Source organism: Takifugu rubripes, chromosome 16 (genome assembly GCF_901000725.2).
Source record: "Takifugu rubripes chromosome 16, fTakRub1.2, whole genome shotgun sequence".
Taxonomy (NCBI): domain Eukaryota; kingdom Metazoa; phylum Chordata; class Actinopteri; order Tetraodontiformes; family Tetraodontidae; genus Takifugu; species Takifugu rubripes.
In genome coordinates, this window is record NC_042300.1 from 11503811 (window position 1) to 11522613 (window position 18803).

Sequence of the window (18803 nt, forward strand, 5' to 3'; positions counted from 1 at the left end):
CCTGCAATGCCAATAATAATCGAATACCTTTAGTACCTAGAACAGGTCTTTGGGGTGCTCCACAGGTGATTTCCAAGCAGGATTAACAAGTTGTCTTTCAATGACCACAACTTTCTAACTTAATTAATTGTGCGTGATGGTATTGAATCGAAGGATTATTTTTAGGGTCAATAAAGGCTAAAGTTCTTTTATCTATACATCTATAATTCTCCTGTTAACCCTGGCAGAGAGGTTGAGGGTTGTTCTGAATCCCTCCTGGCTCGCAGAGAATTTCTCAGAATGAATCTCGTCTTTACATCGAGAATGTTTCCAGAATCTTGGAGAGTCGAGGAAGTGGCGAAACAAGTCTATAATGAAGAACATGCTGTCAAAACCTGGATTTATATTGTGGAATTTTCCCCTGTAGGCCAGGATTTTTAGCCACATTCAACGTCAAAATCAAATTTTTACTGATGCTTTTTTAGTACATTTCACAAACCTTTAATATATATTTTCTAATAATCTCCAATCACTGTTTATAATATTCCCTTTTCCATTTCATTTTCATGTGTTTCATTTTTGATTTCAGCTTCTGTGATTCTCAGCCTCGTAAATTCTTCACATCAGGGATTTTTCTTTCTACCCACTTCCAGTAAACACTTATTTATCACGCTGCAAGTTTCTTCCTGGAATATTTCATTTGGCAATTTTACAGTGAGTTGAATTTAATTAGAAATAGACGTCCTCAGGATCTTCATGAACTATACTCTAATTATGTTTTGGTAAATCGTTTTTGAATGTCTTGATGGGCTCATTTACTGGTACTGCAGTTAAAATGGGCATTTTTAAATTTTTCAACAGACAGATGAATTCTCCACATGACCAGACTTGTTTTCCACCCATTTAAAACTGAAACATTAATCAATAAACAGGGTCACACCCACCCCATCAGGTTATTCTTTTTGTTTGTACATCTCACATTGTATCCACCTAATTAAACGTCCATTCAGGATTGATTTAAGTGCTGTTACATTGAATGATATTTCAAAATGGCTTATTTATATACAATTTTTATACAATTTATTCTTTAATAGATTGGAAGTTAGCATACTGGCTCCTGCTGTCCAGGTGGATGATTAAAAGTTATTTTCTAGCCCAGTGTCATTTATAATGCCTTGTGCTTGTGGGGTTCTAGTTCGCCTTTATTCTTTAATCATCGATTAAAGCTGATCACAATTTTCTCTTGTCGGTTGTCGTGGATACCCTGCGTCTTTTGCCGTTTGCCAAGTTTTTCTTTGTGCGGTGTCCCTTCATCCTCACGTTTGAGCTTCTTTAGTTTCACTTTTCTTCCTAATAACATGTTATCAGCAAAGGAATGATCACAAATGTATTTCCAGGTTTAGGAGGCCAGCTTTATCGAGAGACAGTCTTGTGGTGTAAACCTACAGAGATAATTTTAATTAAAAAAATAAATTGTATAAATTTTAAATGTAGTTACTGTGTTTTTGTATTCATTTAATGCTTTATTGAATTATGCAAATAGAAACCATTTTTGATGAGCACGTAAATCTTGACATCATCAATATTTTTACTGTTACCTCGCTGCTCTAAATACTTTTTTTTTCAACAACACCACTTGAATTTTTTCTGAAGTTTTTGAAAGTGGGAAAAAAAACACGGTAAGAGTTTATATCCAAGCAGAAATTGCAATACCGATTTATAAATTTCCGGCAATTAGCTGCCTGTTTTCGAAGCAGCATTCTCCGCCCGAGTGCCACGACACAAAGAGAGACCTTATTTCCTCTCCTCTCTGCAAAATGACCTCAGTCTCCCAGCTCAGCCAATCAGATCGACCGGCTGACCTCAATATCCTGGTCCAGCCGATCAGAACATCTAAATGTGTTCTGGTGCAATAATGAGGTCTGGTGCAGACGTGTCACTAAATGCCCCGGTTCAACGATTTTCCCAGGTCCGGCGCTGTTTGTCCTTGGCTGACTCATTAGCAGACAGCTCACCAGTGGAAATGCACGGTTTTATTGCTGCGTGAGACGTTCGGTGCACGGTGAAGAATCTGTTGTTACACTGTTGCTGTGCATTGGAGGGGGTGTTTCCCGTTCATCTCGAATTAAAACGATTATAAGATGCCAGGTCTCTCTCAGGGGCCGTAAAGCGAGCAGGAACAGGGAACATGTTGAAACGTTTTCCCCCGCGCCGCTCTGAAGCGGCTCCATAAGGATGACTCTTTACTATATGCCAGGTTGAATTATGGAGGCACTAGTGGGGGAACACTTTAATTGATGTATGAATATGCAATTGTGCCTCATTCCAGGGCCTGAAATCAATCAAGTAGACGTTCAGGGGCTATTCTCAGCCTTCGCCACCTGCACTCTCGCATTCTGTGGTTGTTTGCGCCACTAGGATCTGTTTCTCCTTCCCTGCGAAAGACAGGAATCGGGCCCCCGCAGTTCTGGAGTGTACCTCCACCTCGCGTCGACCACACGACAGGGACCCTCTGGAGCTTCTGCAAATGTCTCACAAGGAGAATAAAGCAGCGAGTGTGTTGATTTTATGCCGTGAGTTTCGTTACCGGGGGCCCTTCAACAGGACATCTGTGGGTTTTTTTAAAAAGCAAAGTTGGTGATATATATTTTCACCTTTTTGTTTCTTAAACTACTGAAAGCTGCCTTTGATTCATAGCTGCTTTAAATAAACACAGTACTGGATAGCTGTACATATAATGGACAGGTCTGATTTACTGCACCATAAAAGAAAAGACAAACGTGATCCGGGTGCAGCTGGATTTTCACTTTTGGCACAAAGGTAGATATCTGGAGCTGGTTGGAGTTTCATCACTCAGTCCGATTTCATTGTCACACAGTTGGAGCTTTTGTTTAAACCAGAATAAAAAGAAATCCCATAGCGGCAACAAAAACATGCAGGTATTTACCTGGTGTTGGATTTCACACTGAATTGGAGTCACTTGTTAAGTTCCATCGATTTTAATAACTGAAGAACTTCCCGAAACGTTCCAACGTTATTTCTAAGCTTTCTAGAATTCCTATTATTTCTCAACCCATGGATGGATGGACGGACAGACGGATGGATGGATGCATGGATGTGATTTTCTATAAGCTCTGGGGGGGGGGCAGAGAGGATCTCGGCCTGGGTGGACGTGAGTGTAAATCTGGGCAGCAGGCCCAGTATTTGTCCACATTCGTATCCAGCGCTGCATGTGAAAGCCTTCTGGGCACATCACGCAAAATCCCCCCATGTGTGGAAGTGGAAAAGAAAATGTGATTATGAAAGTATCCCAACAGTAAACACACTCCTTCACACATGCAGCTTTACTTAAGGCAGGCTGATGTCAGCAGCGCAGCTCCTCCGCCTTCCGAAATGACAGCGGCGCAGATATCTGGCACGCCATCACATGGAGGTGTCAGCCGTGACTGATGGGGGAGCTCTGTATCCAGGCCCCGGACTGTTTCCAGGTTGCTCCCAGCACAGACAACCAGAACAAGGCAGGCAGGCAGGGAGACAGGCAGGTCGGCTCAGCGATACATGCGAATACATTAAAATACATGGCAGGGAAATTACCGCCGAGCAGAGGTCAGATAGGCTGAACGTGTCGGCTCAACTGCTCCGAACGGTGGAAACGTGCGGCCATTCGCTGTCCTACTCAGGTCTAAATGTACGCACTTACAACATGATCTGTTAAACATGGAGGCCTAATTTACCCAACTATAGGCATTTTAATGGATTCGCCTTTAATTAACACTAAAACTTGATGCTTTATCTCAAATGATCTTCTTTTTATGAATGACACAAGTTCAAAAATTTATTATTATTATGTTTAAAAAAAAATCATTAACTTCCAGTCGCTTTGGCCTGTCTCGGGGGACGATCGGCAGGCTGCAGAGGACAAGGATTTCCCCAGTTGATGAAATCAGTAGAGACACAGCTTGTTTGCAATGGTATTGAGATTTACTGTAAGGCTGTAATTTTTGTTTGTTTTCAAAACCAATTGATAAATAATCATTTGCTGTTCAAAAAGGTCATTGCTCGATTACATTTACATCATAAATTAAATACTAAAACAGACTTCCTCCAAATTTTTTTTTTTTAAGATAGAAAATTTGTTTCAATTATTTTAAACCGTTAGACTGCCAGGACACACACTCACACCCACCCACACACACACACGCACACAGAAACAGATGTGGCAACAGCTGCATGTGCAGCAGAAGTTACAGATCTCAGAGCATAGCCTACATATGCTAATAAGTCAGTTGAGTGAGGTAAAAACCAAAAAAAGCAATGCCTTGATATGAAAAGGTATCGTTAAGCAGCTGCAGGTTGATGCATGCGATGCTAATGTGTGTAAAGAAAATGCAAATGCGCTGGATTGTTTCCTGAATTCGGCTCACGTTAAAACAGCTGACCTGCATATATTACACTGTGACTTAGAGGCATTTCTTCCCCTCCATTTTTCCCTCTGTCTGTTAAAATGTGTGCCCTTCATATGGATCAAAAACGGAGGGGGCCGGCAAAAACATCATATTAAAAATAGACACCTACAGAAAAACAGCCCACTGACAAATAAATACCAGGAAACACTGACATCTTACAATAATGAAATGTTTCTTTCCCTAGCTGCACCTTGTGTGCTAGTTTTTAGGTAAAGGGACAGTGGAAAAAAAGTTTTTTCCTCCTTTTGGAAACCCTGTCCGAGACAGATTAACCCACGTGGCCACTGATGCGTGGGGGCGTTGGAACAGCACGGCTTGATGTTTAACCACACTCTTCTACTTCGCCTCTATGGACGAGTGACTCAGGCCCCCGCCAGTGGGACAACGGCATATTCGGGGCGAAGTGAGAAAAGAAATCAGTTTTTAAACGGTAGTCCGCGTCGTCTAGTGTCAGTGACGGAGGAATAGGTCCACTGTTCTGCCGAATAGCCCCCAAGGACCAATCAGTCCTGTCGGGGTGCAACAGTCAGCGTTTGCGTGTGTGTAAAACGCCACCGTTCCGGAGACCAGGACCAGTTTGCACCAGATAGTGTCAACTCCCGTTGGTTATGATGACTGAGGTGGCCTTGTGTCCCTGCATCTGCTCTGTCTGCAGCCTCACGTGGGACGCCACGTCGTACTGTACCCCCCCACAAGCCAGGCCCGAGTAACTCCGCAGGCTCTCTGCGTCGTACAGGTGTTCCAGGGAGTAGCCAGTCAAAGCGTAAGCTGCCTGTCTGTCCAGGTGCTGCCTCTCCTGGGGTGGGTAGATCAGCGGGCTCCCCTGAGGCTGCGGAGGATGGGGCGACAGATCCGTTTGCATGTAGTCTTTGGTGAGGGAATGGCTTGACCTGGGAATCCCGTCCGAGCTGGGGCTGCTGAGGCGGGACAGAGACGCCGGGCTATTTGTGTTCTCGTCGTTGTCGTGTGAACCGAGCACTTTGATGACGTCCCGATGATGCAGGCGTTCGGAGGGGATGTCGATGCTCGGAGCGCCAGGGCCACGGCAGACCACGCTCGGCATGATGAGCTGGGATTGGTGGGCCAGCGAGGAGCCGAAGCACGGGCTGTGTGCTTTAGAGAGTCCCGAGATGCCCACCGGCTCTTTGTGCTGCTGCAGGCGGGTCTCTTCCTCCTTGATCATCTGCTGTGTGGCTCGGATCAAGGTCTCCATCTTGCTTGGCTCTCGAGGGGTTGCCCGGAAGTGGTCTGCGTGGTAACGGTCACCAGAATCGCTAGTCGAGCCACCGCCATCGGGGGAACTCACCACACTGTCTTCATCCCAGTGGCCCCGCCCTGTGGGAAGAGTTCAATGGTCTCATTTGAAAACAGTGAAATCAGTGGCCAAGAGTTTGTAAATAAGTAATTTGGTTTTCCCTGTCAACTATCACAGTTATAATATAGACAAATACTCTGAACATGATTTGCATCACATGTCTCACGAGTGTCAGTTGTGAATTTTGCTTTAAAAGTACACAAACACACAATTGCGGTCTGTTAGATTGACCAGCTTGGCAGAAGCCCAGTTGGGGGCTGTTTTCTTGTTTGAAGACGTGAAATGTAAAATAAGTTGGCTTTGAATTGCAGGCAATTTTGAAACAGATGGTTGCAATTGGCACGCTGGCACGAGATGGCGTAAACAACTTAGCATGTCACATAATAACGTTTGGAAAACAACTAGCAGGAGAGGCTGGACCACAGCTATTTTAGGAGACAGATGGTCGTGGTCTCGACCCCAACGCCTCACCATGAATGGCTCCGTGGTAGGACGTGATTTCGTAGCCCCCACTGCTCTCCATGGATGATTTTGGCAATGAAAGCACAGATCGTGTGGCATCCCACCAGACCTCTCTTCCTGACTGGGGGGTTCCCAGGAAGTAGCGGCTACTTTGGCATCTCACTCGGTCACAGGTAGTGGTGTGGGGATGTGTTGACGTATGGGAGAGTTCGTCCTCGGACAGCCCCAGGCTGTAGCACAGAGAACCCGAGTCGGGATACACCCGATAGGCACAAGACGTCTCCGGAGCCTCGACGGGATCCATGAGCTGAGGAGACGCAGATTCTGTCAGTGGACTCCCTCCCCATTGGCTGTCTTGGTCCGACTCTGAGCGCTCCGGATTGAAAGCTGAAAACTGGACATAACCGGAAAGCTCTGAGCACGGCCCGACATATACATTTGAGTGAGTCTTGTTTCTTTAGTTAGCTCCATAAACACAGGCTGCCTGTTACCTGTGGGTAGGGCGACACTCTGACTTTAGCCTTGGCCGGGGTCAGACGTGATTTGGTGCTTTTTCGGTCTTCCGCGTGACTGTCAGCATATGGAAAAGCTGGCTTGGTAGGGCTCATTTGGTCCAAGGAGAGCTGCATTCCCTTATACTCCGTATCCCTTTTGATTGAAACACAACATCCACACAGGTTTCATCTCTCTCGTACCAAGGTTTCCCTTGTGTGGCCGACATTTTTTTTACTTCAATAAATTCTCCAGAAAACATTTTGCAGGGTTTGTTATAAAATCATAGATTCCAACAAAACTGCGGAACTACTGATGAAGTCAGCATATAAGTATTCATTTTAGAGCTCTTCAAACCTTCAGGTTTGTGTTTTCCTCAACCAATCTGGACCCGTCTTTTAAATAAACAGCCCGTTGACAGTACATCAGGTCATGTAATCAGTGCTGGGTCTTCCACAGACATATTGGCCAAAACACGTAATAGATTGCTGAATGTCTGCGACGAGAGTCCAGCAGGCGGTGAAAACATTTAAGGTAAAGAGATTAACCGCTGCACTCGCCAGAAAAATGCCACCACGGGAAAGTTAATGATTGTTTTCTGCTGTAGTGCCGTTGCCAGGGTCCTGCAATAGCTGCACACCTCACGCACACACCTGTGCAAGATCTCTGCACACCTCCGTGTTGAAGCCTGATCTATGCTAACAATAACAACAAGCATCCGTCTTTTTTCTTGCTGCAGTTTGTGCTCCGTCTCTGACATTTTAACCCGCTGTCCCGCCGCTGAACTCAAACCCAGCGCTACTGTCGAGGGAATGAAAAGGCTCCCGTGTCAAGTGTTCAGCAAATATGAGCCTATTCTTAACTTATCACATCAACAGTATGTAATAGCAGCTGCCAGGCATTTTAAACCTTGTGGCCCATCCCTGACCCCACACAGCCAGCCTCTCCAGTATGACTCTAAACATGACCCATTCTTTATGTGCGACACCTTGGGGGAGAGGCTGTGTTTGGACTGTCGGTACACAGTGTGAGCCTTGTTTGTTCTTGCAGGTATAGTTGCGCCGGGCCGGTTCTGCATCCTATCTGTGCTCTGGCTGACTTATGTCTGAGCCAATAATGTTGGGCCTTTGTGCAAACTCAGCTGCGTTATCCGAATTCCACCTCAGGGTCAATGTCGGAGCACCTCGCGTCTGAAATACGCCACCAGACAACCTCCAGGCATGATTTATTAATGTTTTCTTGTTGGGTTAAAACGTGATTGAATTCCTGTTTGTTTTTCTTAATACTTGTTGGCTTTTATTGCTCCATGTGCTAGAGATACTGATTTTACAACAGCTAAGTATCCGTTTGGAAATTCGCTCCCATTTTAATATAGTTACTTTGTGTTCTTCTTACTGCATTGAAGGAATCGATACCTGGAGTTTAGCCATGTGCATACACAGCCAAATGGAAACTCAAGAGAAGGACACACACATACACACACACACACACACCCCCCCACACACACACACACGCACGACGTGTGGATCAACCAAACGTAACAAGGAAAATCCAACATATGCCCCGGCTATGAGATAGCTATTGATTCCTAGTTCACCGTTTGATTGATTTTGCTTTCCTCAGACTGCGGATCGATGCGACAGTAGAGGGTTTTTGGGGTTTTTTGATGGGGTTGAACCCTGGTGTTTGTCTTGCTGTCTCAAAGGGCCTCGGTGTGCTCTCATAACACACAAACGCCAGCGCCCTGTAGCCACGGCATTTGCCGGATTTTGCGGAGAGGCTGCGGTGGGATAAAGGGAGGGATTTCTCAGAGAGACAACAGAGCCATCGTAGCCAAGAGCGAGCTTCACGCCCGGATCATAAAAGTGTATGATATGATTTTCCTTAATCTAGTCAAATATTCAACGTCATTCCTTCAGCACACAGCATTAAAATGTAGCCGTCCCGCTACTTTCATAATCTCAGTCAAAATGCGTCGACTAATTGTAAAAGAACCAACCCGTGTGAATAAAAACTGCACTTTTCGTTGACAAGAGTGGGTTTTTGTTTTTTTTTGCTATTTTCTAGGTCGCTATTAGCTGGAACTCACGTGAGGACGTAGTTGACACTGACGATGCAGTGAGGTCTGGACGAGCGGCTGTTGTGGACGATCGTGGCGTAACTCTGGACCCAGACCCAGCCCCCTTGCTTCGCGAGGAAACGGTAATACTTAGTGGTGACTTGGCCTTTTACCAGCACTGGAGGGGATGAAAGGGGGGAGAGATTAAAGCTGTTAACAACATAACAGCAGCGGGTCAGCCGAGCTTTCGCCGTCTGACAAAAGAAAGTCGGCCGGCCTGTGGTTAAAGCGTAATGGAGGGCAGGCGTGTGACTCACAGAGGTGGTGTGCACAGCGGAGGTGGAAGATGTCACAGCCGTGGACGTGGTGGTACAGGGTTTTCTCGATCAGGTCCTGGGGCTCGTAACCCGTGAGCTCCGCTACCCTACAGAGGAATTAAAACTTGTGCAGCCATTCGTGGAAAACAAGGCAGATTTGCTCCTCATCTGAGCACAAATTACCTGGAGTCCAGGAAGATGAGCTTCATGTCCAGGCTGGCTCGGAACATGAACATGTTGCTGTGCAGCTTGATCTCGGTCACGGCGCTCGGCGGCAGGGAGTGACCCACGGCCACCAGGCCCACGTTCTGGTAGCAGCCCTCGAAGGGCGACATGTCCAGACTGTACTGACGGATCTTCAGGTAGCCGCTGCAATGGATCACCTGTGAAGCAACAGGTGTGGACATGAGACTGATGGGGATTAAACCCTAACGTCTAAAAACAAACTGAAACAGCATTTTATAGGCGTGCTGCTCACATGCCTGCATAAAATTACCACAATTTTATATGACACAAATATACAAATTCATTTTTAATAGTATTTAAAATACGTATAAAAAGAATGCAATCATCTATTATTTCTGACTAATAGATAATAATAATAATATATGTTTTATTTATTTATTTATTTATTACCTTATAGCCGCCGCTGGTGAGGCCTGCATTTCTTTTCGCCAGCACGCATTTCATCCGTAAAAAGAAGGAGCGTTCCATCTCATATTCTGCAGAGACCAAGACGACTGTAACCGGGTTGTTCCGAAATAAGAGAGAAATTATCCTGTCGCTTCATAAAGACGGTGCAATTAACGAGAGGTAACGCTTTCACATTCTGCAGTTAAACGCGTTTGCGAGGCTAATCAGGAAGAAATAAGCAAATGCATGAATAGGAGGAAAAAAAAGCAATCTTGTGTTGGAGAAGAACAATTCAGGCTGCGCATATCTGATTACACCGGCGCATCTGTTGCGACGGCCTGGCTCACGCGCACCCCGGACGTATTATTTAATTGCAAACGCAGTGCACATATCGGCCTTTAAAAAAGGAACAACCTTGGACGAAGTGTGAGTGGTAGGGCTGGTGTGGCGTGAGCACAGCTGTCATCTCGTCATGGTCGGCGGGATGGACGTATTCATAAATACTGTTCCCGGTCAACTCTACCTGTTGAGAATAGCTCAGGTAACGAACAGACACACGGATTCTGCTGCTACTTTTTATATTTGCAATTTGGTTGGATTATAAAAACAGTCCGAGCGCTGCAGGCGGACCTGAGACAGTCCCAGATGCACCGACGCCGTCTCTGAAATGTACATGATTTTTCCATCGGGGGCCACAACGAAGATGAATCCGTCCAGCGTCTGCAGAGAAACACAGTGATCAGCAGTTCCGATGATTAATGCTTCATCAGAGCGATGAAGAGGAGGAGGAGGATGGAATACCTGCAGTAAATGAGACCCCAGCTCTCTCCCAATGTTGTCCAAAGGTCTGGTTCGACTTGTGTGGCCCCAGGCCTCACCCAGACCTGAAATCATGATATAGCCAACTGAAACTTTCTTTCTTCCACATTATTATTATTATTATTATTGTTGTTGATGTTATTATTATTGTTGATATTATTATTATTATTATTCTCATCATAATCAGCGGCCCTTACTATAGTCAAATTACACGCGTACAGTTCGATATAAATTGCACTATCATTGGTGTTATTAATATATCCATAATGAGGGGGACAAGACGGTAATTGTTATAATTAGCGGTAGATTTATTTTTCAAGCCGTGAATTTTACTTTAAGAGTCATATCTCAGTCGTATCACAGCAGAACCTGAAGCAAACCGTGACTGTTCCCTCCGCCGAGGAGGTGACGTGACAGCCGGCCTTTGTCTTTCTGCAAAATAACTCAAAGTTATGAACGGATTTCTTGAAATCTTAAGGAATGTTGATAATGGACCGAGGGAGAGCTCGCTTGGATCGTAAAGCAACCTATTGTTACGTAACGTTGCATCACGACTATGCAACATATACGGGTGTAAATCACAAGATGTGGGGAAACGATCGGCTTGTTTTTAAGTGGAACAACCTCCAATAAAGTGAGACAACTCAGATCTCTCTCCAAGTGACTTGATTCTCTAATCGGAATCATAATTTGCCCCCTCGATCAGCGATCCGTTGCCCGAGGCTAAATACACGAGCAATAAACGGAAGCAGACAGTCATGAAGTATTAGTTAAGTTAATAACACACAATATGTTTAAGGAAATTAGCTGCTTCGTGGAGGTCTGTACTCTGAGTGCCTTGGTTCCAATGTATTATTATTATTATTATTATTAGTAGTAGTAGTAGTAGTGGTGTGCGTGTTATCGGTGACAGAACCCTCCATAGGTGAACCTCCACACTGTAAAAGGCATTTTAGTAATTAAAAGGATGGTCATTAACGTGGGCAAAGAGAGATAACAGGTAATCGTAATAATCTGCTAGATTCTTTTTAATATTTCCATCATCTATTTCAAAGGTTTTTAGCCTCCATTTGAAAGACAAATCGGAGTAAGTAAATTAGGTAAAACGAAATTCTGATTTCATTTTTTAGATTAGTGAATTACGTTAATTAAAAAATTACAAAAATGTGTTTTCTGCTATTTCTCTCATCACCTAAATTTTCCAATTTTAATGATTTAAAAAAAAAATTAAAATCGTGTTTTGCTTTAGTGTTTTTGTTCCATTTTAGCATTTTTAAATGATCTGTTATGACACTTTGGCCTCACGCTCCAACATAAAATCGGGGCCGTATCCGACCTTAAAAAATAAAAAAAATAAAAAAATCACTAAAAGCATGAAAGGAACTAGTTGCTCACCCTGAGGGAAAACGATCCTCATCTTCAGGTAACTGGTGGTCAGTCGTATGATGGAGGCTTTATCCAGCTGGGAGGTGATGGCCGACGGTAGAGGCAACATTTTCGCCAGTTCATAAAATTCACTGTTCTCCTTTTCCCGTCTAGTCCTTGCGGCCGTTTTGGATTTCTCCTTCATGTCGGCGCTGTTTTACACTGTATCCTTCCTCTCTGAGACGGTGGGGCTGTCACATCAGCAGCGGGGTCGCTTCTTCGCTCCTGCGGCTCGTTTTCATGGTAAACGCGCAATCGCCGCTGAAAGATTGCACAGAAAAAGCTGGAATCCTCCCAAAACAGCGTTAATATCCTGGTGGCAGGCAGTCAGGCTTCAGCTTGCGAGGCGTTCCCGGTGCTGCTGAGGAGATTCATCCATGACCTGGAAAACATGAGGGAAAAACAGATGCTGCCATGTTGTAGTTTGACATTGGCTGGCCTGCAGTGAAATGACAGCGATGCCGTCTGCTTTCGCGCGTTGGAGCGGCGTGTTGGCGTGCACGCTACTAAAAACAAACGAATAAAAAAAAGACTCGAAGCATTTTTTTTTTATAAACATATGCAAAATGAACAAATCAAAACTTTACCAATGGTAACTGTTTAATAGCACGTTAATTACGCGTAAATAGGGAGGAGGGGGGGGGCGCGCGCAGGGTCTTCGACGTGGCCTCCCTTTTTCCATGTGATCATCAAAATAAATTCCACATTGCAATCACGTCAACCTGAAATATTCACCGCAAATTACCAAAATATTCTGCCAACATTTTCTGTCTGGGGGCGCCGCGCTCATTCCGGCCGCAGAGACGCGTCCGCTTCCGGCGCAAATATCTCTGACATCATCTCACCTCTAAGATCATTTTTATAGGATGATAAGATCATTTCACGCCTTGCGGAAATTGACGGGTTTTGTTACGGTAGACCTCATTTGGAAATCGCCCGCGCCCAGATGCGATCTATTTTCTTGCAACTCAATCGATCGTGTGGCCCTACTGGCAGCCTGCTGGGAATTTCACCTGTCCTAAAACGGGTTCACCAGTCGTCCCAGTTAAGTTTGGTCTCGGCTCCTCCTGGATTTCCACCTGGAAGGCGAACGGGTCGTGCGCTGCATACACCTCTCCAAATTATAAGGACGCGCAACGAGTGGCATTCGTTCCCAACAAGCCTCCTTTCCTCAACAATCTCAATGTCCCTCTTCGGAACCCTTCGGGAACCTCCCACCGCGTGCCCGCCTCGCTCTGGTTGGAGGAGAGGCCCGAATGCCTCTCTGTGATTGGTGGGTTGCGGTGGGCGTCACCTTGATGGCAGGTCTGCCCGCAGACATGCGCCCGTTGCGTCTTGGCGATATGCGTGGATATGACGGATCAAGCTTAAATAAATGAATGAATCCCCATAAAAACAGCATTGGGGAGCCAGGTTGTGAGACTAAATAAAGTGCTCCAATCACCCCGCCTTTGAGAGAGGCATCCAAAGCGGAAGACACGATTCCCTCTCACAAACAATGCGTTCAGAACACAAACTCTGTCCCAAAAATATGTTTGAGGCGTGATTTATGATGGATTTGTGTAAATGAGAAGGGTTTTTGTACTGTTAATTGAAAAGTGAAAAGTTTGAATAATTCGAACGAATGATCCTTTTCATCCTTTTCTCTTATTTCGCTGACAGTGCTTCGGTGTCATGTGGTGATAAATGCAGTCATGGAAGCGTGTCAGTGTAAAATAAATAAAGATCTTATTGCTGAACTCATTAACCGAAGCTGCTTGCTGTAAACAGGCCTCAAAACCTTCTCGTCTCTCTATTATTTTATGTTCGGCTCTCCTCTTTAATTAGCTGTAATTATACTGAGCTGCAGGTGACCAAAATTACTGATTAGTAATTACAATTTATGCTATTTATACTTTATTGTACAGGTCGAGGTGTGAGAAGAAGCCTTTGTATTTGATTTGGCACAAAATGAATGATGTGGGCCCAGTTACATATTTTATCTATTCCTCTGAAATAAATAATCTCTTTATATTGCATTGGATATTTTTACTTCTTAGCTTTTGTGGTCATTCTCTTTTATCATTCTATTTCTTTATTCATTTTATTATTATTATTATTATTATCATTATTATTATTATTATTATTATTATTATTATTATTATTATTATTATTATTATTAAAGCCTGTTATCCAGAGCCCAGATTGTCCCTCGGACACGTTTTTGTGGGGATTAATTTTCGGTTTGTGAATCAGATGAGAGCGCCGCGGCGCATGTAGTTTTTTAATTAGGTGGCGGGTGTTGTGATGGAGGTGGAAGACGGGGTATGTTTGGAGGGGGGTTGCTGCAGGAACGGCGGGCGCGGGGGCGCGGACGCATGAACGGTGAGCTCATTACGCACATAATTAGCCCTTAAATTGATGCTGCATCTCGCCATAATTGGAGATTCTCCCGCTGTCTGCGAGCGGATGTCTCAATTCCCGTCTTCTGCCCGTTATTGGTGTGCGGGCGCCGTGCGCGAGAGACGGTGGGGGGTATTGTGGGAGAGGTGTTTAAATTGCTTCTGCTGTGGCCTCAAAATAAGACGGTGCCTTTTTAAAATCTTATATTGTGGCAGTTAAAGCAGGAGTGAGCCGGTAACTCGTCATTATCAGATCGCTTCTTCCTAACGAGCCACTCATCAGTCAGATGCCACTGATTGTCCCTTTCTGTGGAAATGATCTGTGGCACAGCCTCGATTTTCCTCCCGAAAAATCCATATCTGTGGCCCAGTTTGCGAACGCAAACATGCCTCCATACAGATGCAGCAGGGATCTGCGACGGAGCCTCGGGTCAGGCTGGAGGCGGCCTGGAATCATCAGATCCGCCCTCCGCAGGCCGACAGGAATCGGGAAGACCTCTGAGGTTATGAGCTCCGAGAAGATTTTCCTTGCCTACAACCACGGGCTGTCGCCGCGGGGGAGCTCGCCCGGCCCTCCCATCCCTCCTTCTCCGAAGTCTTGCCCATCTTTCCATTTTTATTGTCCCCCCCCCACCCTTTTTTTCACAAATCACACCTCTCTGTGGGAAACCAGGCCTGAAAATCTCTCCAGCGTGGAAGAACAGCAATGGGGGGGGCAGGTTAGTGGAAGGTTATTTAGGGAAAGGAGTCAAGCAAAGGGCGGAACGGAGGATATAGACGTCTCCACAGATATCTTCTTTATGGATCTCGTAAGCCTGCTTGGACAGAAGCAAATAACTTAATTTTTACAATATATCTTCGATGATTTCAACCCACCCCTCTTCCTTTGGTTATAATAATTTCAAAATAACATTTCAATACCATTTTCATATGTGCGTTTTTATGCGCGCGGCGGTTTTGACTTGAATATTTGGCGAGCGGGCAGCTCCTCTTCTTTGATTTGTCTCTTCCTGGCGAGGAGCTTCCCCCTCTGTGGGACGGATCTTCTGCTCGGCTCGCTCCTCGGTCCACGCGCTGCAGATAATTTCATCAGGGCCTATTGTAGGACCCTGCTGCAGACTCAGATAGCTCTGTTAGACGCGAGCTACGCCGTAAATAGACACTGATCAGCGGAGACATTTTTTTTAATAGCAACGCCGCGTTAGAAAGAAAGAAGAGGGGAGATGGGGAGGGGAAAAAGCCGATTCTGAAACGTGTGTGAAAAGGCAATGAGCCCGCGGCACCATGTCGGGTTACACTCTGCGCTCTGAGATTGGAACGGTTGGGAATATGTAAACAGGCTGCAATGTTTGACCAAGCTTTGCCCGCCCTGTTTCCTGTAAGCTATTACTGACTCCTTGTGTGTCTTATTTCTCTAAAAGACAGAAATATTAGTTTAGTGCTCCCCCACCTTCTGTAGCTGTTAGTTTGGAGGCGGCCATTTTAGCTGTTGAGTTGGGTATTTAATGTTGTGTTCTATTTCCCTCTCCCATCCATTAACGCTGACTCCTTCCCATCAATTCTTGCTCCTCGTCTCTCTTCCTGCCAGACTTTTCACCAAGCCCATCTGCTACAGCTCCAGCGTTAATTAACCACGCCGCCATCTCCTCCGTGCGTGCCGCGTTTGGAGGTGCTTAGAGAACACGAGTCAACCTCACAAGTTCATCAAAATGCTAATTCGGCCCAAATTAAAGTTGTGATTAACATTACACAGTTTCCCGTGCAGGCAAATTGATCCAGGGGCCGGCTTTCTCTCTCTGTGACGAGTATTTGGGGAGTCAGAGGCCTCCCTCTCGGGTGTTCTTGTCTTCATCACCGCAAAAAAGGAACACGAGACTTGGGTCTTAAAAAGTCTGCAGAATTTCCCAGAGAATAAGCAACCTTTCACTACCTTACTCGCATATATTTGTGAACATTTGCCGCTCTGTTGTTGCTCTGGCACAGTTTTGACTATATTTACCTTGTTCTCCAGCTGCCCCCGCCCCTCCCAGATTCCAATGATGACAAAAAAAAACCACTGAGAGTTTTTCATAGAAACCCACGTGAATCGCTTTCGTCTCAGGCCTCTACCGCCGCTCTTATTTATGTGATAAAGGGCAGATTAGCGGCCAAATTAGCTTTAGCTCTTCCGAGTCAGGACCCACGTGCGCTGCAGGTGCTCCACATTTCTTCATCGCACACGGCAACAGCTTGATGGTCCCATTGTGAATACAAGCTAGGGCACTTATTTAGGTACATACCGTCTCCCCCACGCACACACACGCCAACGTCTTGTGGTTCTGAAAGCCCGGTGGCGTTCCTCACCCAGTCTTAAGCAGTGGTTATTGAGGCATTAAATATGTCTACACAGGGCTCAGCGGAAGGGCCGCCAGATCAGCGTTCACTGTGGAGCGGGGGGAGGTCGGGGGGGTGCTATGTTTGCATACAGACAGGTTGGGGGATTGGGAATGTGAACCGAATGGAGCCCGGGAGGCGTAACTGGGTGCCCACCACTCCGGCGTTAGCGCCATTATGGGATGTCACTGTGGGAGAACCGCGGCTCTTCAGCGGGATTACAGAGATTCTTGCTGAAATTGAGCGGAATTGGAAATGTGGCTGATGGATTCCCTCTAGAGCGATACAAGCCCCCCCCTCCACCGCACACACACACACACACACACACACACACACACACACACACAGACGCGCGCGAGCGTGCATCTACAGACGCATTTCTTTTGGCATGTTGATGCTCGTGTGAATGAAAAGCGCTCCTCTATTTGAGCAAATATCACAGTTGGGTGAAATTCGCGTTGTTGCTGCAACAGGATCATCATACAAATTCAGACCAGCGGCGTCTAAAATGGCGTCGGCTTGTTGCCGGTGGAGTTTTTCAAAGCTCTGCTTTGAGATGTATTAAAGGATCCGAACTGTAGGATATCCACAACACAATGTAAAACACCGGCTGTGTGAGGCGTTCTGATCCAACATGGGGTGGGGTGGGGGGGGTCGATGACAGTCACGCCGTCCCCGATGTGTGCGTGCGTCTGATTCAGGCGTAACAACAGGATTTTACAACCCGGTAGCCCCTTTTTACTAACGGGTTGGGGGGGGTCAACGTGCCGAGGCCACACTCCCCTCTAAGGTCCCTTCTCCTGTGTCATAAAACAAACATGCTGGGTGCGACCCCGCTGTGGGTGAACATTAACACCCCAGCCAATGGGCTGAGGGTCAGCCAGGGGTCAGCAGCCTGTGGTGGAGGGAAGGGCGGAGATAATTCTTCCACGCCGACGGCATCACCGACGCGGCATCGGCGGTGGAAGGAACTCCGACTCCAGGTGCTTTGTGAATTCTCTCTGAAGGATTAATGGCTCAGGCTGTTATAGGTCAAAATGATGTCTTTTAGTCTCTTGTTTAGGAGATTTTACACTTGGAAAGATCAGACATATTCATATGTTAACAATAACACAATTTAAAGTTATTGGAAACGCACATTCTAAAATCGCTCTCATTTAAATCTGTGTTTATAAAATATATTTAGAGATTTGTTTAAATGGTGAGATTGAACTCTCCAAACCAGCAAGCTACATAAATGATGCCAAATGCCAAGTTAAATAGTAATAAAAGAAATAATATTAGGAACGCTTTTGGGATAACGCGTGGTTACATTTTTAAGCTCTACTTTGGCAAATTTCCTTGACACAGGACCAGAAACCAGAAGAGGCAGAGCAGAGCAGCATGCTGCTCCCTGAGCTGAGCCGCCCTGGTGCAGTTAGCCAGCCTGGCGTGCACCCTGACAGTGGGGAGCCTCAGAATGGACACGTGGCTAACCAGATATTGTAGCGAGCAGGCACGGCGATGAATCCTGACAGGCTGGATTCGAGGGTAGGACAGGATCTTGTCTTTTTTTGCCATTAGGAGAGAGAGAGAGACAAATCCAAGCCAGATGAATAACGATCTTCCAGACGTAGGTCAAAGAACTTAAAGAGCTCTTCTCATTGTTTCTTTAGTACTACATAAATATTATTTGGTGGTGATTTTTATGTCCCTCCATACAAATTTCATGCTAAATAAAGCCACTGTGAAGAATAATTTAATCTCTTTTTTTCCTAGCTGGGACACCCTATCCTGGAAAATACCAGAGAAAGTGTGGATTTATATGCAAACTACAAGCCGTGGGATTTATTTGTCCTTTTAGGCCATCCTCGGTGTGCTTAGAAAACCTCCCCCTGCAACAATTAGGGTGGCATAGATCACATTCTTGTGTTTGCGCAGGCCAGATAGCGCCATAAGACTTTGGGACATCTCATTCACATTGGGAACGGTCTGGAAGATGCTTTACTAGATGGATTTATACGTGGCCTGTGCTGCTTCCTAGTGATTGAATGCCCGTGTGCATGTGTTGAACCGGCTCGGCACGGCTCTGTCTGGGGACTC

The 18803-nt window shown here is 45.6% G+C and overlaps 1 protein-coding gene across 3 annotated transcripts; it reads right to left on the bottom strand.

The window, feature by feature from the left end:
* Nucleotides 1–3305: 3305 nt before the first annotated feature.
* Nucleotides 3306–13119, bottom strand: LOC101077956 (single-minded homolog 1-like). Of its 3 annotated transcripts, XM_003971826.3 has the most exons (12): nt 12981–13119; nt 11938–12349; nt 10525–10607; nt 10354–10443; nt 10138–10246; nt 9727–9812; nt 9274–9473; nt 9091–9197; nt 8804–8951; nt 6714–6870; nt 6232–6616; nt 3306–5780 (listed from the first exon to the last, which is right to left on the bottom strand). In XM_003971826.3, the coding sequence occupies exons 2-12, from the start codon at nt 12110–12112 to the stop codon at nt 5038–5040; spliced, it is 2283 nt and encodes a 760-aa protein (XP_003971875.1). In that variant the 5' UTR covers nt 12113–12349; nt 12981–13119; the 3' UTR covers nt 3306–5037. The 3 variants fall into 3 exon arrangements, with proteins under 3 accessions (XP_003971875.1, XP_029705804.1, XP_029705805.1); XM_029849944.1 differs by having other exon boundaries at nt 10354–10607; XM_029849945.1 differs by lacking the exon at nt 12981–13119 and adding an exon at nt 12813–12938 and having other exon boundaries at nt 10354–10607.
* Nucleotides 13120–18803: the final 5684 nt, after the last annotated feature.